Raw genomic sequence first — 27031 nt, 5'->3', positions numbered from 1 at the left:
TCTTCCATTTTGTCTATGTACCAAGCACATGCTTTACCAAGGAAAACTACAATGGGAAAAAAAGGCAAGAGTATCACGTGGAAATTAAAAAGGTTTCCTTGGCAAAAATTTTATAATTATTTAATAATTTTTAAAGTTAACAAGGCCGAAGATGTATACAAAACTAAATAAACTTCGAAAGACACAATGAAATTGGTGGAGAAATAAAATTGGAAATCGTACACCACAGAACCGTAAAACAAGGAGCACATCCGGCAAAGTCGCCTTTGCAACTGGATAAAAATATTAAAAGCGCAACAGCGATTCAAGAAAGAAGACAATAAAGTTAAGCAACATAAATATTTTAGCCCTTTTTACCAACTCAAAATCTCATGTGTAACAATTGTCGAGTTTACAAAAACAAAGCATATCCAAAAGACAAACAAGACTAAATTAAGTTTTACCAAAAATTCTTACTGCAAACACCTCAAGGATGTTCGGAGCACCGTTTTCAGCATACTGCAAGCAGAATAAATTTAAAGTATCACGTAATTGCTTTGCTTTTCTGGATGGCACTGTATTTTCTAACTTGTTTTGTTCTGTCGAGTGTGCAAGCAATGTGATACAGCAAAAACTTCTTTTGGTCGGGCTGTAGCAGCAATTATAAATTGTGTAGTTTATTTTTCCAGCTTCTTCAAACTAATGAATTGCTCACCAAGTTGCGCCTCAAGGGCAGCTTGAGTATCAGGTGCCAAAGTTTTCACAAAATTCTTGGTGAGGTTAAGCTTAGACAAAATCTCCAAGGCCTTAACACAAAACTTCTGTACCTCTGTCCGCCTTGCTGGTTTACTTGGCATATTAGTCACTAATTCTTTCAACAGATGAGAAAGTTTATCCAAACTGTTCTTAAGAATCTTTTTCGATGCATTCTGTTCATCACTATTCCCTGTTGACAGTGACTTCAATATTTCCATTACCAATTCAAGTGCTTCCACTCGTCGAAAGTCTGACTTGGCACTTCCACATCTCTCTAAAATAAAGCCAAATATAGCATGTCCAATCCATGGTCGTCTTCGAATTATTTCTTTCAAAAATCCAGATTTGATTTGAGACTTCTTGTCAAAATACCCCACCAATACTTCACGGAAAATTAGAACAATCCTCTCCAGTTCAGACTCTGCAAAATTTCTTGAATCAATAATTTTCAAAATCCAGAAGGTCGAAGTTTGGGCAAGGGAAGAAATCATTTTTTGTCGGTTCCAGGCAGCTGATTGCTTTGAAAGGTTAGATGCAGACTTCTGTCTTTTGAATGGTTTTGAAGCTAGTTTCAAACTTTTTTCCAACAGAGATTCAAGACTGGATAACTGGACTCCATCACCCCTGGGATAATCCTTTGCTTTAAATATTTGCTTTTGTAATATTCCCCATATACGTTGTCCAAGCTGCTCACTAACTTCTGCTGTATGAGGGTTAACAAAAGCCTGAGCCAAATTTGAGTAAACCATAAGAACCTGAGGCTTACCTGTAGAGTAGCAAAACACCATGAACAATTGAGCATTTATGTACACACGAAGTAAATCGGATGTTAAAAGCTCACGACCCTAACACATTGAACTAGTAATTAAACGTATTGCAAAAAATCAGAAAACTATTGAACCTCAACCTCAACTTCCCCCAAGCCTGTCTGATGATTAATACTCACCATTCTTTTGGCTCCCGATTTGTGCAAATTCAAGAGTCATATGTAAGACTCCACGTTCTATGCATGGCAATTTTGAACTTTTTATGCAAAAAAGTAATTGTAAAATGCAAAATTGGCACTTTTTGTTTTCTCAATCTCTTCTTATTGCATGTATGATAATACCATTTGGAGAATAGCAGTGTTAAAAACATAAAGCTAACCCAAGAAGTGATAAATGATATAAGCAATGTATACTTGCCTGGATTTTCATGAAGGAAGATTTCCAACAACGAAAGGATTCTAAGTTTGAACAGCACTAGCTGGGAATGAGCAGTTTCACCTCCAGCTTGATTTTTCTTCTCTTTAAATATCTGAGCAAGATATGTATCAATCCTGAACATTGCATCATCATCCATCCCACTATCAGAATCATCAGAAGCTTCGGAATGGCCATGATCAGTCTCCTCCACCTCAACTACTGACTCAGAGTCATCTGTCTGCCCATCACTCTCACCTGTTTCACCTGTCTCAGCTTGATCAATTTCTTCTTCTTCAATATCGATAAAGTCGTCATCTTCATCATCATCATCATCTGCATTTGCTGCATCTGGATGCCTTGCAGGTTTTAAATTTTTCTTAATGACCCGCAACATCCGCATCAGTCCATCATTAGTGATATCACCACAAAAATATTTAAATACCTGCACAAAGAGCCATGTGTTAGATAAATAGCAAGACAGTACATAAGCCATGATATCCAGGTCAAATTTAAATTAGGAGTCTGGCCAGAAACAACTAAGTTTTCTTAAATAACATTGTCTTTCAACAAAGTACTTCAACGTCTCCCCTATTATCACTCTGCACAATTGCCAATTTTTTATATATCGCTCAATCAATTATCAATCAGTCTCTGACAAATCTATATCATGACTCATACCATAGCCAGGTAAGTCACAGGTTGCATCCATTTTTGGATAGCATGTTCATACCATCCATTAAATCCAGGTAACTTATCTTTTTCATTTTTAATAGAATATGTGAAATCTGACCAGTCCTATTAAAACAAAATCAAGAATTACTGCCCCCCAAAGATGACATTCACAGTTTACCCATATAGTTCTAGATGTAGGTTTATGGAGTTCCCCCAGTACAATGTTAAGATGCAACATATGGGCGTGCACTGAGGTAATACAATGTGGTAATCAAATCTAGTTGATGTACAATGATAGCTGTCAAAGATCAAAACCACATTTTTCATTGTGACCTGTTCAATGGAAGACCGCATAGGAGCTGATGACTGTGGAAGCAGAGACAGTAATGTATCCACAAGAACGTCCATCAATTCAGGGGCATCATCAACCTCCACATCATCTTCTCCAGAGGACTCAGGAAGATCAGAAGTTGAAAAGGCCTTCTTACAGCAAATGACGAGTTCAGATGCAGCTTCTGAGAACTCCCCTGGATGAAGAAGCACTTGCAGAAGCAGCTGGATAAGCAAGTATCTCAGTGCATGCAATCTATTAGCATCAGTGCTACAGTCACGGCTCCTTTCCTGCTTAATATTACCACAAAAATATGAAACACAAGCATATATAATGAAATAACAATAGTTCACACAACTCAACCACAATGTATTTAATGGCGCAAATGCAGAAACACTCACAAAGGATAGTAAACAAATTCAAGATGTAAATTATAACATAATACTCTATCACAAAAACTTATTAGATGATAAGTAATGCTATGTCCTCCTTGCTATCCTCCAAATACTTTATAAAAAAAGTATTAAATGAAAAGGCATGGGCATTTAATATCTTGAAAACATAATGATAATTAAATACTTTCTTCACTTGGAGAATAACAAGAAAATCAGTCTATCAACCATAAAGCATATGGAGTTCAAAGATTTCAAGAACTTATATATGCAAATGCCACATAAAAAATTACCACAATATCTTAAGATGGATTATCATCCACTAATTTTTCCTTTTTGTTATGTAAATTGCAAGGAACATATTAATGTTTTCTATCTTTCATATTCCTAAATTATCCTGCAAAGCATGACTAAAGTAAAAACAAACAGTCCAGACTTTACTGCTAGTCTGCCCAGAGACACTAAGAAGCTAAATGTGCCAAATCTTGGGGAACAATCCTACTAGTACAAAAAATTCTGAAACAAATAAAACAAGAAAAAACCAAAAGTGGCAAACCCATGCATATAGATGGTAATAGTGAGCCCCAAATCTGTACTGCATACAGGGGTGGTTGGGAGTCTTACACAAGGCAAGACAACCAACAACAAACTACCACAGTATTCAACATGAAGATTTTGTGGAATTTTACACATAAGACACTATTAATTAGTACATGGAATTACCTAGCTTTCATCATAGTGAAGAAAAAATAAGACCATATTAAGTTTTTGTCTAAGCATCAATAATAGGTCACAAGCATAATTACCTCTCTCGATAATCTAGTTTCCATTGCCTGCAATTTTTTTACTGCCTTTTGATCCACATCATCTAAAGACCGGAAGAGGGAAACTGAAGGAATGTTGCATAAGGTGCCAAAGAATTTCATGAAGTATGAACCAAGATCATTTGGCTCAACGCTGTTGGCCAAAGGACAACTGCCCTCCCCTTTCTGAGCATTTGCTAACAACAATTGCAGCTGGTCTATACACATCTTACAAAGAGCATTCGATGTGGGAGATTTTGGCCACCTGAATTTCTCCTGTAACTCAAACGAAGTCACCTCAGAGCCAAGTGATGCAGTGAAGAGACCCTGAACAGCCAGAAACTTCATGATTTCTTTCTGTACTCTGAACTTCTCTTCATGATCCAGCTTCAAGAATTTTAAAATACTGGGAAGGGATTCTATAACCCAACTCTTCAAAAAATCAGAATTTCCATTGGTCCTAGGAGAATCCTTATCCTCAATAGATCCTATTTCAGAATTTTCATCTGTAGTTTGACTCTGATCTGAAGGTTCCTCAAGGGCATTACCTTCATCCACAAAGAGGTTCATTAAGTTCTGAATGAAAAGCATGCAACCAGGTTCAGTTTTGAACTGTGACATGAAATCTTTAACATGTTTTGTCCGTGTTATACGATCAAATTTTCCATTGCTGTGCTTCTGGATAGCCACTATAACAGAAACTCTTCTGACATCATCGTCCCCCACCCAATCAGACAGCTGTTTCAGAAAATGCTGTGCTACTTTAAACAGCCATGTGTTTTTTGTTGATAGTACATCCACCAGGCACTGAACAACTTTGTTTGACAGAACCACTGGAACTAAAGATGCCGGCAGCTTTTGGAGAAGAAGAAACAGAACATCAAAAGCCAAGTGCTTACGGTCATGAGATGAGATGAGAAGGGAACCTTCAATAATTATTTCACAAAAATTCTGAAGATTCTTCGCAATTTCTTCATCAGAGGAGCTAGATTTTCGACTCTTTTTGTGTTTCTTTAATGAGTTTGAAGCTGATGCAGCATCTTCTAATTGCAAAATAGTATTTGGTAACAGAATATTTATCAAAACTGGCCAGACACTATGAACACGAGGCTGACAAAAAGTTGATTCCTGCCAAATTTTAAAAATACACAAGAATCATTTCTTTCTATAACTTAATCAAATGCAGTATTGACCACACATAGATGAATGAATATAATCTACCTTCAAGCAATTACTCAGGGAGGACAGGTGATCAGCAGAGAAAAGCTGGCTAGAGCTGAATGGATTTGGCAGAAGTTTACCAAATACAGAGCTATCAATAGAAATCTTTTCTCTAACTTTTAAAGCGAGGAGCAAAGCATCAGGATTTCCTACTTCTATAGCAGCTTCAAACCACTCCTGCAGCCCAGGAGCTTCAAGAACATGATTCACCAATGCTTCAACAGGTAACTACAAAAAATAATAATAATGAATGATAAGCAATAAGCTTGAAATGATAATCAGGATTTGAAGGTTAAACATATAGCCTGAAGCAGAGTGAAGTGAGTCTCAAGAATAACTAGTGAGTGCTGTGGCATACAATAAGTCAAACAAAACACAGTCTAACAAATGGTCCACAAGACTTTCAAATTAGCTGAATGAACTGATGACCCTATGAGAAAGTGATCCACTCATAGCATAGACACTTTCAATGATGCAAGTAGTTGTTTGCATGTGCCTATGAGGATCTATGCACATGGACATATGCATACAGGGATCTGACATAGAAAATGTACTAGCAATCCAATCCTAGAGGTCCACCAAAACATCCCATAAGTCAAAAAGTTCCTTTTACATTCTCACAACTAGATGTACCAGGATACAAGCAATGGCTGTAGACAATCTTCACCCACAAATTTTGCACATGTAAATTAGGGGATAAAAAAATAAAATCCTTTTATGGAATGTAAGTAAAGAGTGGTCATGAGTAATTGAAACCTGTGGAAACCCAAGACAATCATAACAAAATCATTTTAAGTGTAAAATTCTCTTATTTTTATAATGTACAAACCTTTTCAACCAAGTCTAAAATTATTGAGACAGCAGGCTCTTGCAAGTACCGCTTTTTATTTGCAAGAGAGATAAGCACACTGATAAATTCTCTAATGTATGGAGTGCTTTTCTCCATATTCCACTCCTGTGTGAGTCTTCCTGATCGAGCCAGAGCACCATAAGCAAATAAGCGCCCCAACAGACAATCTTTTGCTTCCTGCAATTTCACAAGGAATACACAAATATAGTACTTATCATGCTGAGGAATGAACCAAAAGAAAATAACCATGCCACTACCAATTCCTACCTGGCCCTTCATTGATGAAGTTACTTCCAGCAAATTGACTACGAGTTTAAGGAATGAATCAACCTTAATGTTATGAACCGTGCCAGCTAAAACAGTTAAACCTAAAGCAAAACCTTGTCGTGCACACTGCAAAAGAAATAGAAGATGTTATCTTAGCAACAATCAATAAGCAAATTTGCAGCATCAATGTGCAGATTTTATTTATTCCAGCAAAAAACTATACAAACAACATCATGATCAGAAACATTTTCCTAACACTATGCAGAGAAAGAAGATAATAAAATGTAGATGTCTTTTTCAAATAAAACTTGCAACAAGAAGCATGATTCCATGACACTTGCACCTCATAGAAAAAAAGAGCATTTCAAAGCCAACAATCTGCATGTCATGTTATTTCATATAAAAGCCTGCTTCAAACCAATGTAACAAAACGTTTATCATGCAAACGGAAGATATCACAACAAATTTGACATATATTCCTAGCAGCCATGAAGAACATGAGAAAACATAGGTAATTTAGCGGCAGAGTAAAACCAAGACGTTAGTTAATTAAAGTGAACGAATAAAGCAGAATAAAAAAAAAAAGCAAAAAAAATCTAAAGAACTGGTATACATAACATGCATTCATTCATATATTATATTTAAAAGCACACGCAAGGCTAGTTCCAATGCTCCAATAACAAAACAGAAGAACAACATCACAGAATGTGACAAACCTCTCTGGATGAAGAAACACCGCGAATGAGCCTACGAACAGCGTATCTCACAGACGAAGCACAGTTATCCAATCCATCGTCTTTCTCTGCTTCCAACTTCAATCCACCCTCACCACTCTCCTTCTCCTCGCGCGAATCATAAGCATTCTGAACCGCCTTCAACTCCGTCACCATTTGCTTCGCGGCGGCTTCCCTCGCCGACTCGGATGCCGCCGCGAGGTCCTTGAACACTCCAATGTGGAACTCCGGCATAACACCGCCGCTAGAGCTAGGTGAATCCGTGGACGGAGGCGCAGGTTTGGGCTCCGAAGCTGCATGTTCGGGTTCGGTTTGGGATGTGGTTCGGCGCCTCTCTTTGTCCAAGGCTTTACGCTTCTTCTTCCTCTCCATGGGCTTGACGGAAGGTTGTTGTTGTTGTTGACTATCATCGTCGGTAGTGGTGTTCTTCGGTTTCTTAATGAGCGGTTTGGGAGCATCGGCGGCGGCGAGGGTTTGTTCCTCGGTAGCGGAGCTCCTTTTCTTACTGCTACTACCCATGGCGGCGGAAGACGGCGTCGTTGCAGGTTTAGTTTAGGGTTAGGGTCAGTTTGTCTCAGTTCTTAAACCCCGCACGCACACTTCACTAGCAAAAGCAAAGCAATGAAAACACCGTTAATATTGTAGTCTAGTCTCTTCTGCTTTCTGATATCTCGACCTCCTTATTATTTTTTTAGGTTAAAATGCTTTTTTTATAATAATATTTTTTTTACAGTTGTCTAATATATTTTTCTATATTATATTCAAATATCTGCATTTTCTACTTTAAATTGTGTTTAAAAAATGAATTCATTAAAAAATACAAATCACACATATTTATATAATTTCGTGTTAATTATATTTTTACTTAATAATGAATTTTAATACACAGATTTAAATGTAAAGAGAAAAGTTATTGGTTTTTAAAAGATGTATTATATTTATTAAATATAATATAATTAAACTATTAACGATAAAATTAAGAGATAAATTATTATATATTTAACATATTATTGATATTGCTGCGATAGTTATGGTATCTATCTTACATTTATCAAATATAATATAATTAAATTATCAACGATAAAATTATGATGTAAATTATATATTTAACAAATCATTGATTTATATGCCTTTTTAAAAAATTATTTATATTATATTAATTTACGAATTCAACAATTGCAAAATATAATATCTAACACAACAATATCAATGATAAAATGAAGAGATAAAATTATTAATATTTTATATTTTTTCTATCACTTTTTATCACATAATTATTTTTTTACTTAATACATTATATCAGTATATCTATATAATTATTTATCATTTTATATAATAAAAAGTACTATATTATAATTGTAATCAATTCCTATATAAGAAATTAAAAATTTCACTTTGGACTTGGAGAGTGAACATCTTATTCTCCTCATTTGTGTTAAATTAAGCATCATGTTAATAGTAATAGTTTCTAAATACAGGATGAGAGTAAGTCCATGACGTTGTCTTTAGCCTTTGGGTGAATATGGAAAAATTAATGTTTAATTAATTTCAGTATAAAATACTAAATTTCCGTGAACGATATTTCACTTTAAAAAGAAATTAAAATCTGGGAGTTCATAACTACTGTTGGGGAAGTTTCCTAGAAGCTCAATCACTTCACAATTATATTCGATGTTTTCTGTTGGTTAATAAATTAGTTTATCGCACTCACATCCCCTTTCCCTTATTACCAACAAAAGGGAAAAAAAATCCCCTTCCACTTTGAACTTTTCAATACTGTGTCGCTTTCGCTTTAGCCAATTTCAACGTTTGAGTTTTTCAGGCATTAATTCATTAGTTTCATAATTAGGGCATTCAACAAGGTAATAATGCTACTTCTTCTGTAGTTTTTTCTTTTTTAATTGGTTGTATTACTTTGTTGCGTTGAGTAGAATCTGAAAACTGCAGCTTTTGTTCAGGGTTTGATTCGTAGTGTGCGTATGGTGGTGTTTGCTAGAAGATTTTTATGAACCTACCTATTCGGTTGTTTGAATATAATTCTGGGTGTTCCTTACTTTCAGTCAATTTGGATTTGGATCAATTAATTGCGTTGCGCTGGATTTGTTGACTTTGATTTTGGGATTACGAATAATAGCGCCATCGCATTCATTGCACGTAGGTTGGTTGTTTTAAAGGACGAGAGATTTTAAGTGTCAAGTTTATAAGATAGGAAAATTGAGTCTCAGTTGAGGTTTTTTGGATCAAGTTGTTTAATACCATATATCATTTTGTTTATTAGTTGGAAGCCTATTTTGCGGGTAGCTGCAGAAAGTTTATGGAACTAGCTCAGCATAGAGTTATGGAGAATGGGGTAGGCGAGGAGATGGATGGTGAAACTTCAGCACGGGTTCCCCTCAGGGAGCGCCGAGTCTACCCTGCCCATCCTTCAGGCTTGGTGAGGAAGAGAGCTTATATATTTGATTGCATGGGGAACTTTTATCATAAAGATTGGGATCTAGCAGACCTTTTTCTAAAAGAAGAGAAGGAATCTGGTGTAGGAGAAGGTCGAGGGAACGAGTTTTCTTGGTACCATGTTGAACTACCGAAAGGAAATCAAAAGTTGTCACAATCTGCACAGGACCTGATTGGTGTTTTCTGCCCACCTTTGAAACTCCAAGACATTCTTTCACTTGTTAGCAATGGACCCTTTTGTGCACATGTAGATGGGGCACTTGTCTTCCGTGTTAATTCGCCCGGTCCTCCCTCCAGCGACTTCACGTTTAGGATTGCTGCTAGAGTTACGGAGCATTCAGTAATTACTGTGTCCTTGGGACGTGTTCCCAGGTTAGGCTTCTCCCGTGTGGGTGAATCTCTACTTTCCGAGATTCCTAGTGTTGAGAGTTTCTCTCCTTTAAGAGGTCAGCAGCAGGAAAGGACAGTGATCAAGGAGCATGTTCTTGAATTCTTATTGACTATGAATCACTCTGAGGAAGCTGACAACCCTGTGCCTAGATCTGTCTCAAATCTTGTAGTACACATAATTGACACACATGTAGATCAGATTCAAGACCTTGTGACGAAGCTTGAGATGGAGTTGGACTCCGTGGAGCTTGACTTGGATAAAGGTAATTTCATGATACACTCCTCGATCCCTCCCTCCCTGCCATTCCATTCTCAACTTTTAGTACTCTTCATGGTTCAAATTACAAATTCAGCCTGTTCTTGATCACTGAAAGTATGCCTAGTTTTTAACTTTCTATCAATTGACTTGAAAAGAATACTGATGTGAATATAGACATACTTTCTGGCTATTCTAATGTAGACGGGTTGAAATTGTCTAATAGATGACAAGTTTATGATGATTCATTTGTTTGATTATTTTTACCTCTGATTTCATTAAACAAAATTTGTTGATTACATTAATTGAATGTCATCCTAAATCCTTGTATTAGTTTGCAATAAATAAAACAAATTTAAGTTGTTATAATTTTTTATGCATAAGAGAGGAAAGGGACCTAACTAAAAGCGATACCCCAAAGCCTCTTTTAAGATTGTTTGTTTAACATCTGTTAACTGAGTTAAATTATTTATTTATCGAGTATCTTAATGATGTATTGTCCTTGGAACTATGTTATATGGTGTACTACTAGTCTTTTCACTGTTGGCCTGTTTATTATTGCATTGATTTCAATGGGATTATTGATCTGATGGAACAAATTACTAGCTATTTCTCAGGAAAAAAGAAATTAACACACTTTTTGTTGTGGGTGAAATCCATATAGTACTAAGTACCTGCTATATATTTTCACCAAAAAAAAGTAACCACTGTATATGGATTGGGAGGGGCCCACATAGATTTTATTCAATAGCAGTGTATTGAAAAGACTCTGTCAAATAGTATGTTGCTAACATTTCTCTTAGGAAAAGACTTAAATATTTAGTGCCTGCCTATAAAATCTCATAAGAAATCAGGCAACATGCCACCTCTAGCAAATCGTATTTAAGTTTCTCTTCTTGAAATGTTCCTATGTTCGATACATTCCCATTTGGAGGCTATATTTTTGTCATATTAAAAACATTTTTGAAATAAGAAAGGAGCTTCCTCTAATTTCATCAAATATCATGTGAAGTCCATGAGATTTGTTTCATTTTTATCTTATCTTAGTAATAAATTTAGTTATGGTAATATGATTATTGATTTTGTGAAAACCTATACATATCCATACATTTCAAGGTCAGCTTAATATATTTTCATTATTTTGACTGAATCCATTTTCCAAAATATGGCATTCCCACCCTTGCATTTGCATCCTTGTGTCTCCTTTTTTTAACTGTAGTGTTTGAGGTCATGAAAGAGTGGTGGTAAAACATTTGTACCTTTAAATGTTTTTGCCATTATTATGCAATGAGGAAGGCCACATGAAGGCCTTTTAGAGCATAATATTTGGCAGAAAGTGACTGTTTTGGACATTCAGTTGTTAATTGCTTACACCACTGTTCCCTAGCCAAAAGGTGAAACTAGGGGAATAATTCCTGGTATAGCTGGTTTATAAAATAATAAGAATGTTTTGTGTAACATTTTTGTGTGTAAACTGAATTTCCGTTTTCGACAGGTTTTGTGCAAGTTTCTTCTAGACTAGTTCTTCGATGTTCAATAGATGAAATGGTTTTATAGAATTGAATAAGGAACAATTGCTCTTCTTAATTGTAGGTGGGTATGCTCTGAAGAAACAAATGCTAGACGACAGAAGATTCCCCAAACTGCATATTAATTTGCAGCGTCTCTTGCAGGTGATAATTTACTTATTTTTGTACATTCATTCTGATCTAAAGGCATCAAGCTGTAGTTTAAATAAATCTTGCTGAAGCTCATTTTATTAGTGAATAGTGAATAATTAAAATATCGTAGTTTTGTGATCAAGCGTAAGGGTTGTTGGTTTCATCATTCAATAGCATCAAGATTCAATAAAAGGAATCTTTTGAATTCATAAATGCATATAAATCTGGGAGAGGGTATAAAAGGAAATGTGCATGTTCAAAATAGAAAAATAAGAAGGCTTCTTGGAAAAATAATTGCTATTGGAGGTGAAAATGAACATGGAAAGAAAAGAGTGTCAACAGGAATTTGTAAATTACAGTAATGAGGACTGTTACCATGACTGGAATGACAGTACTGTTTCCGTCTGATTTTTTCTCATATTTATCAAACCAAATTCTATTAAGGTGATTGCCCATGGAGAGCAAGTATATCTCCGAGTCAAAGAAAAATGCTCTTCTAAAAGATGGTTTGCCAGTGATGACCTTAACTCCCTTGAAGAACTAATTGGAAGGTTAAGGAGGCTGAAGGAGAATGTGGGGTTTATAGTAAATCGTGTCACAGCAATTCAGGCTGGTCTAGACAGCTGGCAGTCAGAGCAAATAAACAGGAAGCTGTACTATCTTTCGTTCCTTTCAATAATATTCCTCCCTTTGTCCATCATAACAGGAGGTTAGAGCATCTTCAACCCAACACCTCTCTTTTTCCTTTTTACACATTTTAAGTAGGTCTCATTGTGCAATACTTAATTTTACTTTTTACAACTCAAGAAACTCTTCTCTCCAATCCATCAGCTCAAGCAACTATTCTATTTTACCATTACACTGACATTGCTCATTTTTACTTATTGTTTATAAAAGTACACTCTCAGGATCCACAACAAAATTTAGCACCAGTGTTTAAATAAGCACCTGGTATTTAGCCGAAACTTCATAAGCACTCCCTCCAATGGACAACTCTTATTAAGCACTGATGCTTAATAAGTTTACACGACCTATTCTGATTTGTTATGAACTTCTTTTATCCACATCCACTGGCTATCCAATACTGGTATGATTTTGATGTTTGAACTCTGATTGCAGTCTTTGGCATGAATGTTGGAGGAGTTCCATGGACAGGTCAAAATGCTCCAGAGCTAAAAGACGGTTTTCGTAATGTCATATTACTTTGTGTTGCTATGTTATTTCTTGTACTACTCTGCTTCATTTTCCCGGCCCTTTATACCCGTATAGCGGCTTCCTGGCGAAATAAGAGAGCTATGGGAAGAAGCTGGTCACTGAACAGGAAGTCATTGCTCAGGAGATCATTAAGAATAGGAGAGCAGGAGCGAGGGGGCTATCTTCGGATTTGATGGTTCATGGCATTACCTATTTCATTCTATCAACGAACATTTAAGTCAATTATTACTTCCTTCTGTTTTGAAGAATGCCTCACTTGCAAGCTATTTTATCAGCTGCTTTTCAATGGCTCGCACGCACATAAGAAACGTAATAAACTGGCAATTAGTGGTCAGTAAAACAATCATCTGAAGCCTAAATGGAATTCTCATGAAGCACAGATTCTCTGGTACAGTAAAATGGAGTTTGTGATCAAGGCAAGCTTTATTGCTTATTCTTTCATTGTTTTTCCCCCCTATAGGAGAGAATATATGGATCTATCACTTTCTTTTTGGCAACTATTGGTACATTTCAAACTTGTACAGTGTATTTGTCTTTTTTTGTTAGCGGCAGATTTTTTGATTTCTTATATTATTAATTGTCACTGATAGATCATGGAGACCAAATCAAGTTGCTTCACTGGGACTGTAATTACTATTCTCCTGCCCTTTTCTAAGCTTATTACTTATTAGTTCACTTTCTTGACAATAATTTTTTTTTCTCTTGATAAACAATCAAACAATTGTTCCTGTATCAATTTTCTTTTCTCATTGGGAAGGTTTTTATTCTTTTTTTTTGTATTTGTCTGTTGAATTTAACTAACAAATACTTTGTGTATTGTATAAATATTTTTTAAAATGAAAATAGAATAACTTAAATTTGAATAAAAAAAAGATTAAATGTCAATTTTGTCTTCTAACTCGTATTTTATTTTATCAATAATAACCCAAATAAAAGCTTAATCTTAAGTGAGACTGACAAAGGGAAACCATGGTGATCTGAAATGCAGTGGATAGTTTTTTTTTTCTTAATAAAATCTTTCACCAGCTGAAACCATGGTCAATACGTAAGGAATAAGAATCCGGTACTTATACAAGCATATGATCTGTCAAAAAAATAAAAATACAAGCATATGATATGATATTATGACGCTTCTTAAGAGCTCCCTCAACCGACCATGGATTCTTAATAAAACAAGGTGCTTAATATGAAAATTTTGGTTTAGCATGATGCTCTTAACGAATTTTAACTTGTAAGGTCAAGAGTCGGACCTAGAAATGTTTCAATTTGTAAACTAATTCCTATTATTCACATTAGAGAATGAAAAATGTTATTAGTCAACTGAGTAAATGGTCAGTCCCTAAAATTGTATTAAGCTATCACATTAATTAACGAAACTAAAAAAAACTCAAATAAGTCCTTCAAATTTTTAGGTTTCATTCAAGTCCCCAAAGTAAACTTTTTTTTTTAATTTCTAAATACATGTTGTTATAATCACTCAAGTCCTTAGTATAGAAACCAAAATGAAAAAAATAAGATTAATTTTCGGAACTAAAATGAATCCTGAATTTTTTTAGAGATTTATTTGAATTTTCCTTGATTTTAAAAACTAATGTGACAAGATACAATTTTAGTGACTAAATTGGTCATTTACTCTTAATAATAGTAATTAAATGCAAAAACCAATTAAAAAATGATAGCTGCCAGCTGATGTTAGGTTAGAAAAAGTATTATTTTTTAAGAAAAAAATTAATATGAAAACTAGAATCAGAATGATAATTCATTTATCTATATGTACCCTTCTTTATGTACCTTAAAGTTCACCTATATCATATTTTAAATATGAAAAAATATCTCCTCTAAATTACCTACACGATTTCTTAAATTTTACTAAACCCTACGCATTTTTTTATATATATTATTACTAAACCCTACACATTAATTCCATACGAAAAGTTTTCTACAAATGTATATATCCATGATTTGGTAAATTCAGATGTTCATTGTTGATTAATTTAAGTGTAAACTGTTAATGCACAGAAAATTTCAAAGTACCACTAGATGGGTTCATTTGATTAGTACAACATTACATTTTGCCTGAAATAGAATTATGACAATGACACTATCAAAAAGTAGCAACCAAGAAAGGAGAGGTCGTGGAACTCTCATGGACCACGAACCCAAGGATGTCCGACGACACCGTTTGGGTTATCGATCTAGAACCTTCCTTCTCTGACTTCCTCTCTCTGAATAACTAGAATAATCTGCCACTATCCTTACAAACCGACACCGTTTTCTTTTGTTTTGGCAACACGGTACCAAAACCCTAAACCCTTCTTCTCTGATATTTAAAACCTCTCTCAACACCTTCACCTATCTCTATTTCCTTTCTGATCAATCAATCTCCTCTTCTCTTCCAGCCATGGCCTCCTTGCTCCGCTCTCTCCGCCGCCGCGATGTCGCCTCCGCCTCCCTCTCTGCTTATCGCTCGGTACCATCTCCACCTCTTCTATGCTTCCTTCATTTCTTTATTTTTTTTTTATGGTTGCTCCATGTTACCTAGGTTTTCCCGATTTGACTCAATTATGGCTTAAATCCATTTATGTCTTGCTTTTGCCCGGATTTGGCTCCAGTTGTTTAGAATTTCAGTCATCTAATTTTCGTAATTGATTTTCCATTTCTAGTGTTTTTGTTGTTTAATTATACCAAAGGTGTTAAGCAGTTGATGTACTGGCTCAAGATTTTGCTAGATCATCCGTGTTTTTGTGGACTCACTTAGTAGCTACTCTACGATATTGCTTTTATTACTTCTAATGAAAGTTTCTCCTGGCTCACTTTTCTAGCTTACAATTCTATAATTGAATTATCGTGCACCTAACCTTCCTATGCTCTAGAATCCTGGGGACTTAACGAAGTACGTGAATAATTGTTGATTATGCCGTTGTCCATAGAATTATATAATTAGTTGATTTGTGCTGTGAATGATGTGTGGCAACAATGATTTTTGGAGGAAGTTTTTTCTTACTTTTGCATTGCTGTGCAGTTAACGGGCAGCACCAAGCCAGCATATGTAGCTCACAACTGGTCTAGTTTGTCTCGACCATTCAGGTGCCATTTGTTTGTTATGATTTTGTAATAATCCTCAAAAGGCGCTGATCAAAATTATTCATGATGACTTTTCATCTTCATTGCAGTTCAAGGCCTGCTGGAAACGATGTCATTGGTATTGATTTGGGTACAACCAATTCATGTGTTTCCGTTATGGAAGGAAAGGTAACAGTAACACATTAAATCATTAATGCTTTTGGTTTGTTTGTATGTGTTTCCGTTGTGCTGACTCAAAATATATGTTTCTCAGAACCCCAAAGTTATTGAGAATTCTGAAGGTGCACGAACAACACCATCTGTGGTTGCTTTCAACCAGAAAGGGGAGCTGCTTGTAGGTACCCCAGCTAAGCGTCAAGCTGTAACTAACCCAACAAACACTCTCTTTGGTACCAAGCGGTTGATTGGTAGGCGCTTTGATGATGCTCAAACACAAAAGGAGATGAAAATGGTTCCATTCAAGATTGTTAAGGCTCCAAATGGAGATGCTTGGGTGGAAGCTAATGGGCAGCAGTATTCCCCTAGCCAAATTGGTGCCTTTGTTCTCACCAAGATGAAGGAAACTGCAGAAGCTTATCTAGGGAAGTCAATTTCTAAGGCTGTAATTACTGTACCAGCTTACTTCAACGATGCTCAGAGGCAGGCAACAAAAGATGCTGGTAGAATTGCAGGTCTTGACGTGCAGAGAATTATCAATGAGCCCACTGCTGCTGCACTTTCATATGGGATGAACAAGAAGGAGGGTCTCATTGCCGTTTTTGACCTTGGTGGTGGAACATTTGATGTGTCCATCTTAGAAATTTCTAATGGTGTTTTTGAGGTATGTTGATTTGTTTCTTCTTCTGTCTTCCCTTATTAACCTGTCAGATGGAATAGTATGATAAAAATTGTACTGACAAATGACAACATCTTTCATATCAAGGTGAAAGCAACAAATGGTGACACTTTCTTGGGAGGAGAGGATTTTGACAATGCCTTGTTGGATTTTCTGGTGAATGAATTCAAAAGAACTGAGAGTATTGACCTTGCAAAGGACAGGCTTGCACTGCAGAGGCTTCGTGAAGCTGCTGAGAAAGCTAAGATCGAGCTGTCTTCAACATCTCAAACTGAGATCAACCTGCCTTTCATCACTGCTGATGCATCTGGTGCAAAGCATCTGAACATAACATTGACAAGATCGAAGTTTGAGGCTTTGGTGAATCACTTGATTGAAAGGACCAAGGCACCATGTAAAAGCTGCTTGAAGGATGCTAACATCTCTATCAAGGATGTTGATGAGGTTCTTCTTGTTGGAGGGATGACTCGAGTTCCTAAAGTCCAAGAGGTGGTTTCAGAGATCTTTGGAAAGTCTCCTAGCAAAGGAGTAAACCCTGATGAGGCAGTTGCCATGGGGGCAGCAATCCAAGGTGGTATTCTACGGGGGGATGTTAAAGAGCTACTACTCCTAGATGTAACACCACTCTCTCTCGGTATTGAGACTTTGGGTGGTATCTTTACAAGATTGATCAACCGCAACACTACTATTCCTACTAAGAAGAGTCAGGTAAGCCTTAATTCTACAGAGTACAGATGATTGCTTGAGACATTTGTTTCTAATTTAATATTGAAATCATGCATTCTATATTTAATTGAAATTCCCCTTGAAAGTATTGTATCTGCTGCAATACATAGATCCTATTTGATTTAGTGGCATGTATTATTGCTATGTGGTTGAATCTTTTTCCTGACTTATATCATTATTTCAGGTCTTTTCAACGGCAGCTGACAATCAAACTCAGGTAGGTATCAAGGTGCTACAAGGCGAGCGGGAAATGGCTGCAGACAACAAAATGCTTGGAGAATTTGACCTTGTTGGTATTCCTCCTGCTCCCAGAGGTCTGCCTCAGATTGAGGTTACATTTGACATTGATGCCAATGGGATTGTTACTGTCTCTGCAAAAGACAAGTCCACTGGTAAAGAACAACAAATCACTATTCGGTCTTCCGGTGGACTCTCGGAAGATGAGATTGAAAAGATGGTCAAAGAAGCAGAGTTGCATGCTCAGAAAGACCAAGAGAGAAAGGCTCTCATTGACATTAGAAACAGTGCTGACACCACCATATATAGCATTGAGAAGAGTTTAGGTGAATACAGAGACAAGATTCCCAGTGAAGTGGCCAAAGAAATTGAGGATGCAGTTTCGGATCTGAGGAAGGCGATGTCAGAGGATAATGTTGATGAAATCAAGTCAAAGCTTGATGCTGCAAACAAAGCTGTATCCAAGATTGGAGAGCACATGTCAGGAGGTTCTAGTGGCGGTTCCTCAGCTGGTGGTTCTCAGGGTGGGGACCAGGCTCCCGAGGCAGAATACGAGGAGGTGAAGAAGTAAGGCGAGGAGGGGTTTTTATCCACTTTTACTGATTTATTTTGTCTAGAGTTAGAGATGAATCATCTTTTTTCATTTAGCATATGATATAAGGTTTTTTGTACTAAAAGGTTGGAGTTCATTTTTTACTTCATGTACTTCTGGAGAACCAAATTATGCTGTTTGAATAACGATATTCAAATTTTTGCCTAGTGACCGTTGACGCATTTTTTACTTATTATCATTGGCTTTTACTAGTATTTTGCACATCAATTGAATTTATTTATTGCACTATTTTCATGTTTTATGCTCCGCTGACTCGACCAAACTGTATCGACGAGTGAGATCTGTAAAGCATGTGCTTGTCAACTAAAGCATCAATTTTCCTCATCAACATCAATTATTGTTCATTCTTAGCAATTTGTGTGAATTATCAACAAGAAACATTTGAAGTTACCTTGTATAATTCATAATTCACATTTGCTCAACTGTGTCAATAGTTTGCTTGTATAAATTATACTCAGCATAATCTGACTCGGCCTGCATTCGGCTCGGTTAATTTCACTTAACACCTTTACAAATTTAAGCTGTTAAAAGTTAAATATTCCAACAAAATTTCTTTTGTCAACTATGTGGTTGGATCTAGAAAGATTGAATTTTTTTTACTTCGTACCTCATTGTCCGGGAGTTCTTCGCTATGCGAAGGTATGGGGGAGGGATATTGTACGCAGCCTTACCCTTATATATGCAAAGAGGCTGTTTCCGGATTCGAATCCATGACCAAACAAGTCACCAAGGCACAACTTTACCGCTGCACCAGGGCTCGCCCTCGTCTAGAAAGATTGAATATATTGATTTTTTTTTTATCTCAGACTTTCTTCTCATCTCGTTTTATTGTATTTATATATAAAATTTATATAGAAGAATAATTTCAAGAAAAACTAGTGGGGTTTCTCCATCGAGTGAATTGATATATTCACGCTTATTTCTTTCATCTCAAACTGTGTATTGATTAATTAATTGGACCCCAACTTCAGAAAGGAATTACTCATCCTTTTTCCACCGATTCTTCCACATATGACTTCTAGTCAGTCAAAATCAAATTATTGATCGCACTTGTTTAATTTCCCAAAAAAACTTTTTTAAGAATATATAAAAAGTAATTTATTTTTTAAACAATATGAAAAATGAAAATTATTTTTCATTTACTTATAATTGTAAAAAATATATTTAAAGTGCAGTATAATTATGTGATTTTTAAAAAGTTACTCAAGACTTTTCTTTGAAAGAAAATGATTAAAAAATTATTTTGAAAAACTTAAACAAATGCAATGAAGTCTTTTAGAAGTAATTTTAATGAAAAAAAAAAGGACACTCAAAACCAATCGTAATTGGTTCTTACACTCAAAACCCTTCTTCCTCTTTTTCTCCGTCCCCAGGTAAGTCCATTTTTTTTTGTTCTTTTTCTCTTTTGTTGGTTTTTTTTTTCTTCAGCAACATTCTTCTCACAGATTGATTAATTTGTTTTTAAGTAATTTTTTTAAAATGTGTGCAAAGATCTTAAGAATTATTATATAAAAAATTATTCTTTATTCTGGAGATTTCTATTACACTTTTATTACAATATTTATATAAGATCAGATCTTGGGCTAAAATTTGATACTAAAATTACTCTATTGTAATAACAAATATTCAAAATGTGAAACATGCTGGGTTTTTAATGGATAGACATTTAGCCTATGTTTGGTTTAAAGGAAAGGGGAAGGAAAGAAAGTCAGAGGAAGGAAAGATGGTGGAAAGTGAATCTTTCCACTGTTTGGAACAACCTTAAAAAGTGAAGGAAAGAAAATTTTATGTGGACCCCACCCAAAAATCCTTTCCGCGCTACTTTGGACGGAAAGCGGGAAGAGCGACCAAAATTTTGGGCAAAAGGACAATAATGCCTTTCTCTTTCATCAAATTCTATTTGTCTTTTTGAATACCCTTCAAATCAAAATCCTTCAAAAAAATTGCTTGCTCTGGTTCTTGTTTACCTTCCAAAATCAAACTGGTCCATTTCATTTGTTCTACTTCCACAACCTTTCAGTTGCTTTGTAAGGTACCATCCCTATTCTTCCTTCTCATATGGGTTTCTTTGATGCCATTGAATAAAAATGTGTTGTTGTTGATCTTGTGCTTTGTACGTGTTCTTTGTCTACTTGGCACACATTATGTTGCTTTTGCTTCCTTGTAAATCATTTGAAAAGCTTTCTATTTTATTTTATTTTTTGAAAAATTTATGAAATCTAATGAAGTTTGTGTTGTTTGTGGGTTGTTGCTACTGATTTTTAACTTTGTTGTGATAAAGGATGATTGAATATTTTACACTTATTCTCTATCAAAATTGGTTCAACTGTCTGGAGATTTATCTTTGAAGACTGGTTGTGTTAAGGGTAGTACTAGTAGGAGCTAACTTTTCTACATCTATGCTACTGTGTTAAGTGATGCCATTGAGGGGAATGTTTTAATAGGTTTGCTTTGTTTGCTACGGATCTTAAATTGGTGTTTATGCTGGGTGATTACTTGCTATCTTGGCTTGGGTAGTTTTCTAGCAGGGTATGGTATAGGAGTAGTCTTGTTTCATTTGGAGAAGAAAAGCCTTGTGAGTGGGATGGCACTAGACAAGTGGTGTACTGTGTATTTGTTTCAAGCATGCCTTATGCCCTCTTTAATATACTTTTCTTGGCCTTTTCCAAAAAAAAAAAAAAATTGGTCCAATTGATAGTTAGTCTTAAAATGGTCATTTTTTTTATTTTGATTCTTCTATTATATATACTTTACTTATTTGAATGTGTATTGAAAAATATATCAAAACTCATTGATTTATTAAATGTATATTCATTGAAGGTTAACATTTATACTCTGATATGGAGTTTTTAATTAATAATGAAGACAAGTTTGGTGATGCATTGGATGGTATAAAGGAAGAGCAGTCCAAAATAAAACATTTAACTAATCTTGGCATGCAAAATTTAAGTCATTTTCGTCGAGGATTCGACAAACAACAGCGTCTTTGTTCTGTAGTCTTATTGTGCTATATTGTTCATGCGTTACATATGCTTCAAACAATGTCACATTTCATTCGTAGTCCAATTAGTCATGGAAGTCATGAAAGGGAGCGTAAACGTCTCGATTTAATGAGACAATTAGTACATACTGAAAAATGCCGAGACATAATACGAATGGGACCTGAGGCATTTATGTTATTGTGTCATAAATTGAGGGGAACTGGTTATGTGAAGGATACTATACGATCCACAGTTGAAGAACAAGTTGCTAAGTTCCTACACATCATTGGTCATAATGTGAAAAATCGCACCGTGTCATTCTTCTTCCGCCGTTCTGGTGAGACTGTTAGCCGTCACTTTCACAATGTTTTACGTGCCATCATTTCATTAGAAGATGAGTTCCTAGTCCAACCTTCTGGTAGGGATGTACCTCCACAAATATTAAACAATAGCAGATTCTATCCTTTTTTTAAGGTACTTATGCCTTAAATTTACTTTAATATGTTTAGCCTCACAAATTCATCCTACAATTTCATCACTAATCAAATTGCGTATTTAATTTAATAAAAAGGATTGCATTGGAGCTATAGATGGAACACATATTCGGGTAAAGGTCCCAAGAGCGGAAGCCGCACGATTTCGTGGAAGAAAAGACTACCCTACACAAAATGTTTTGGCTGCGTGTAACTTTGATATGAAATTCACTTATGTTTTACCGGGGTGGGAAGGCACAGCATCTGACTCTAGGATTTTGAAAGATGCTTTAAGTAGGGAAGACTCTCTAAAAATTCCTGAAGGTTAGTAGTCTATTAATTTGATTTGACTATTAAGTATCACAATTTAGAATTATAATAGTTAACACGTCAAATAATAAATTATATCACAACTTTTGTAGGAAAATATTATCTTGGGGATGCCGGTTTTATGCTAAAACGTGGGGTGCTTACACCTTATAGAGGTGTTCGTTATCACTTGAAGGAATATTCTACTCGCAGCCCGCAAAATTCTAAGGAGTTGTTCAATCATCGCCATGCTTCACTTCGAAATGTTATTGAGAGATGTTTTGGAGTACTAAAGAAAAGATTTCCAATTTTATCTACTGGCACCGAACCCTTTTACTCATTTGAAGTCATGACAGACATTGTACTTGCTTGTTGTATATTGCATAACTTCTTAATGGGTGTTGATGTTGATGAGACCTTAATTGCTGAAGTAGATCGTGAGTTACTTCAACAAGAGATTGATAGATCCCAACCACAACAACAACGTGATGATGACTATAGATTGGGAACAATTTTAAGGGACGATGTTGCTATTAGAATGTGGAATGTTTATCCAATATGATAACACTATATAAGTAATATGTATTTCTAATGTGTTGTTTTTTTTTGTGTAATGTGACTACATGTGTAGAATGTAGTACAAAACTTGTGTTCTATTTGTGTATGGTTTTGGGAAATTACATGAACATGATTATGTTGTAGTAGAATTATCCAGTGGTATGCATTACTAATATTTCTTAGTTTACTCATGTTATTTTTGTGGATGAATTTCTCATAAGCTAATATTCATATGATAATGGATACATCAACTTGTGTCCTTTTGAAATTTATATGCAGCTACTACAATGCCAAAGGGAAAAACCACTCCATCAGATTCTAATCACCCTGGTAGAGATAGCCTACAATGGAATGATGAAATGGATCAAATGTTGTTGAATGCTTTGGGTGAAGAGGCAAATAAGGGAAATAGGCACGATGGTGCTTGGACAACACAAGCATACAACAACATGGTCGAAGCCTTAAGATCTACAATTGGACCAAATATCACAAAGAATCATATAAAGAATAGAATGAAGACACTAAAAAATCATTTTGCTGAAGCTTACGACTTGTTCCATAGCTTAAGTGGATTCTCTTGGAATTCAATAACTCGAAAATTTGATGCTGAGGACGACGTCTGGGAAGAGCTGATTAAAGTAATTAGCATTCTTATCCTTTATTTGATCACTTGACTTTTATGTTAATTATAAGTACCAAATTGATCACTTGTCATTTTTACCTTTTATGTAGGGAAAGCCACATGCTGCAAGATGGAGAAAAATGCAAATTAAGCATTATGACATCTTGACTGAGTTATTTGCAACTGATAGGGCAAAAGGAAATGTTGCGAAAACAGCTAAGGAAAGGAGGAAACAATGGGAGAAGGAGAATATTGACTTGAATAACTATTTTGAAGATACAGAAATGTATGTGCCAAATGTTGGTATGTTTGATGAAAACCAATTTTCACCCCCCAACTTTGAGGATGCTAGTCCACAAAATGGTCAAACAAATCCTAGTGGCTTAAATACTTCAAGGGGTACAAAACGGAAGAGAAATGTGGTTGAGTTAGTTGAAGATCAATATGAGCGAATGAATGAAAGTATCATGACAATTGCTGAAGCTTTGAAAGAGGGAAATTCTGTTTCTAAGGAGCTGCACCAAGTTGCAGAGCGTCAAGTTGAAGTTGCTGAAAGACAAGTTGCAGTCATTGAAAAACAAGTTGAAATTGCTGAAAAACAAGTTACTGTGATACAACAAACCCGTCCTCGTCATTATTCAGAATCTGATGTATGGGATCTTTTAGAGGAATTAAGAGTCACAGATCCATTTCGCATGAAGGTTTATAACCATTTATGTGATAATGAGCACAAAAAACGTAAGCTTTTTGGCGTACCACCTCATATGAGAGGAGAAGCTCTCATTCAAATGATGACTGATGCAGGTATATTTTGTTAAGAGCATTGGTAGTGCTCCTTTTTTGGTCCTATATATTTAGGACATCATGTGATGCCTTTACTAATGACAGCCTATAACGGATTGCTTTTTTGGAGTGGTTGTGGATATGCTCTTTTGTTGGGATTGTATATATTTAAGGCATCATATGAGACCTTATTAATTTATGACTTAGTCTATATTAATTATCATTTTGGGATATATATGACTTAAGATGGAAATTATTAGTTTTTATGACTGGAGATGCATGGTAACCTGTGACTTTTGTTGTTATGCTACTTTTGAATATGCTTTGGAGTCTGCTATCCCTTTTGGTACTATATTGATGATTTTGATGATGGAGCCTTATACCATCCTTCAGAGGTGTGCATTCAATAGAAACTGAAAGGTTTGAGTCATCTCCCTTTGTTTACAAGTTTTTGTATTATACTATATTTACATACACAATGTTATATTTTATTATTACACTAAATAAATTTATAGATTTTTTCACACTTTGACACAATATGTTCTGCAGTCACAGTTTTTATATATGCATTTTGCAAAGGATAATAACAATGAGCTAGTGGTACAGGCCTTGAATATATTTTAGAGTTCATTAATAATCTATACCTCATATTTATGTCTTATAGTAATTTCATATTAGACTTTTTATGCCTTGAAGCTACTGTGGAGATTTTATATTGGCAAGGGGTCTAAGTGAAAGTGGTGTAGTCTTTTTTTACTGCATAATTTTCTGCATAAACTCAATTTGATGCAGTTAGATATTTGAAAGAAATTTGGTTGAGGCTTTGAAAGAATAAATTGAGAGTCTTGTTGATTTAAAAACACTGAACTTTTATGCTCATGATGTTTAATCATCTCAATGTGTTATAATAGTAGTAACTAATATATGGTTTGAATGTAGGTGCTTTCACCTCTAGTGCAATACAAGTAGAAGTGCAGCAAGCAACTGGAGCTATAGTGCAAAGATGTGTATACTAATATTGTGTAACTAGACTGTCATTTATGTTTAATTTGCACTATAACATGTAGTGTAATTGGCCAATATATGCATCATAATACTCAAACTCAATATTTATATATAAATAGAATGATGTTGCTTTAGCACTAACTCATCCAAGATTTCAATTTTATCTATGAGGAATTGAACAACTGGTTCAATTGAGGGGTACATTGCTTGAGCATTATCTTTTTTTTTGAGAAGGCAAAAGAAATAATGTATTAAAATTATGGTACCAGAGAGGTACCAACAATTGAGTTACAAGAGACATTACAACATGGTTTATCCCACCCAACTACTAGCACCACCTTGATACAAATACAAGGAAGCCAAGTACAAATTTATTAAAGAATGAAATGAGACACCTTTCCTAAAAAAACCAGAGCTGACAGGAATGAAAGAAAATTGAAAACACAGCTTGAACCACACCTTATCAGAGCTAAAAAAAATAAGAGAGCATCTTTGAATGTTATTCTCAAACAAAATAATTCTTATTATTCACACTCTAGTGCACACCTGCTATAAGAAATTTGCAAATTGCAGCATATCTATGTTGATATCTAGCTGAACAAATGAAATTTTTGAGCATTATTAATTTAACTTAATAAAAATTAATGCTATAAAAACTGCTAATTTTATTTTATTGAAGATAAGTTGACATATTTTATCTTAAAGGAATAAAAAAAATATAATTTCAATATTAAGCTTGTGTCTGACTTTTATTTTTTTTCTTTATTATTTAAAATATATTTTATTCTCTTCACCCTCTTTAATATTTATATAAGGTTAGTTTTGTCATTTCACAAATGTACCTCTTCCTTTCCTTATCACTTTCCATCCAAACAAACAGGAGAAAAGAAAGTTTTAACTTTCTTTCCTTCCACTTTCCCTTGTACCAAACAACTAAGACAATCCTTCCACTTTCTACTATCTTTCTTTCCTTTAACTTTCTTTCCTTCCACTTTCTTTCCTACCACTTTCTTTTCCAAACCAAACATAGTGTTAGATTTCAGAATTCAGACAGTGCAAAGGACCACTTACAAAGACTTGCGCCAACATCATGAATAAAAATTCATAAACGCATCAAATATACCAATTAGAATTTTCTAAAAATAAAAAAGAGATACCAATTGAAAGACATGATATTGAGATTGTACCATTCAAAACAGAGAATAAGAACAGAAGAAAGAGGGCTTGCAAATTATATTGATGTACAATTTTCCGTATTAATCGTCGTTATATATTGATGATTTTTGAAAGAGGGCTTTTTGAAATGGAAAAGCGGGCTTGCAAATTATTGATGTAGATAGCTGTCAAACACTCGAATCTGTCAAGCCCTCTTTTCCGTATTAATCGTCGTTATATATTGATGTACGATTTTCCGATTAATATTATTGCAAGAAAGAGGGCTTACAAATTAATATAGTTATCACACAAATTAATATAGTTATCTACATCACTATATACAACATTAATCATCATGATTTTTTATATTTGATAAACGATTAATATTGTATACTTATAAAAAAAATTTATAACCACCAATACATATTTGTATTTTTCCATACTCATTTTAGTATTTATAATTGCATAAACACATTATTTCAAATTAA

At 35.0% G+C, this 27031-nt stretch overlaps 5 protein-coding genes across 12 annotated transcripts; 4 read left to right on the top strand and 1 right to left on the bottom strand.

Annotated features, from left to right (window-relative positions):
- Nucleotides 1–325: 325 nt before the first annotated feature.
- Nucleotides 326–7854, bottom strand: LOC114385745 (rDNA transcriptional regulator pol5-like). Its single transcript, XM_028345803.1, has 8 exons — nt 7172–7854; nt 6456–6581; nt 6168–6365; nt 5339–5566; nt 4121–5245; nt 2925–3212; nt 1920–2361; nt 326–1501 (listed from the first exon to the last, which is right to left on the bottom strand). The coding sequence occupies exons 1-8, from the start codon at nt 7706–7708 to the stop codon at nt 657–659; spliced, it is 3789 nt and encodes a 1262-aa protein (XP_028201604.1). The 5' UTR covers nt 7709–7854; the 3' UTR covers nt 326–656.
- Nucleotides 7855–8784: 930 nt separating this feature from the next.
- Nucleotides 8785–13937, top strand: LOC114388266 (zinc transport protein ZntB-like). Of its 7 annotated transcripts, none has more exons than XM_028348675.1 (6): nt 8785–9051; nt 9250–9343; nt 9468–10293; nt 11880–11959; nt 12392–12656; nt 13067–13937. In XM_028348675.1, the coding sequence occupies exons 3-6, from the start codon at nt 9504–9506 to the stop codon at nt 13333–13335; spliced, it is 1404 nt and encodes a 467-aa protein (XP_028204476.1). In that variant the 5' UTR covers nt 8785–9051; nt 9250–9343; nt 9468–9503; the 3' UTR covers nt 13336–13937. The 7 variants fall into 7 exon arrangements, with proteins under 7 accessions (XP_028204476.1, XP_028204477.1, XP_028204473.1 ...); XM_028348676.1 differs by having other exon boundaries at nt 9250–9347; XM_028348672.1 differs by having other exon boundaries at nt 9148–9343.
- Nucleotides 13938–15287: 1350 nt separating this feature from the next.
- LOC114387806 (heat shock 70 kDa protein, mitochondrial-like) lies at nt 15288–18829 on the top strand. The gene is made up of 6 exons (XM_028348012.1): nt 15288–15632; nt 16185–16249; nt 16336–16414; nt 16500–17066; nt 17169–17789; nt 17992–18829. Exons 1-6 carry the CDS (start codon nt 15564–15566, stop codon nt 18613–18615), a joined length of 2025 nt encoding a protein of 674 aa, XP_028203813.1. The 5' UTR covers nt 15288–15563; the 3' UTR covers nt 18616–18829.
- Nucleotides 18830–20563: 1734 nt separating this feature from the next.
- LOC114387667 lies at nt 20564–25584 on the top strand. Of its 2 annotated transcripts, none has more exons than XM_028347871.1 (4): nt 20564–20689; nt 23258–23616; nt 23711–24404; nt 25323–25577. In XM_028347871.1, exons 2-4 carry the CDS (start codon nt 23266–23268, stop codon nt 25397–25399), a joined length of 1122 nt encoding a protein of 373 aa, XP_028203672.1. In that variant the 5' UTR covers nt 20564–20689; nt 23258–23265; the 3' UTR covers nt 25400–25577. The 2 variants fall into 2 exon arrangements, 1 of the variants encoding a protein (XP_028203672.1); XR_003661371.1 differs by having other exon boundaries at nt 20565–20689; nt 23711–24803; nt 25323–25584.
- On the top strand, nt 21813–22982 carry LOC114388079 (putative nuclease HARBI1). The gene is made up of 3 exons (XM_028348415.1): nt 21813–22112; nt 22210–22435; nt 22534–22982. Exons 1-3 carry the CDS (start codon nt 21813–21815, stop codon nt 22980–22982), a joined length of 975 nt encoding a protein of 324 aa, XP_028204216.1.
- Nucleotides 25585–27031: the final 1447 nt, after the last annotated feature.

Source organism: Glycine soja, chromosome 15 (assembly GCF_004193775.1).
Source record: "Glycine soja cultivar W05 chromosome 15, ASM419377v2, whole genome shotgun sequence".
Taxonomy (NCBI): Eukaryota; Viridiplantae; Streptophyta; class Magnoliopsida; order Fabales; family Fabaceae; genus Glycine; species Glycine soja.
This window is presented reverse-complemented; position numbering and strand designations above follow the sequence as displayed.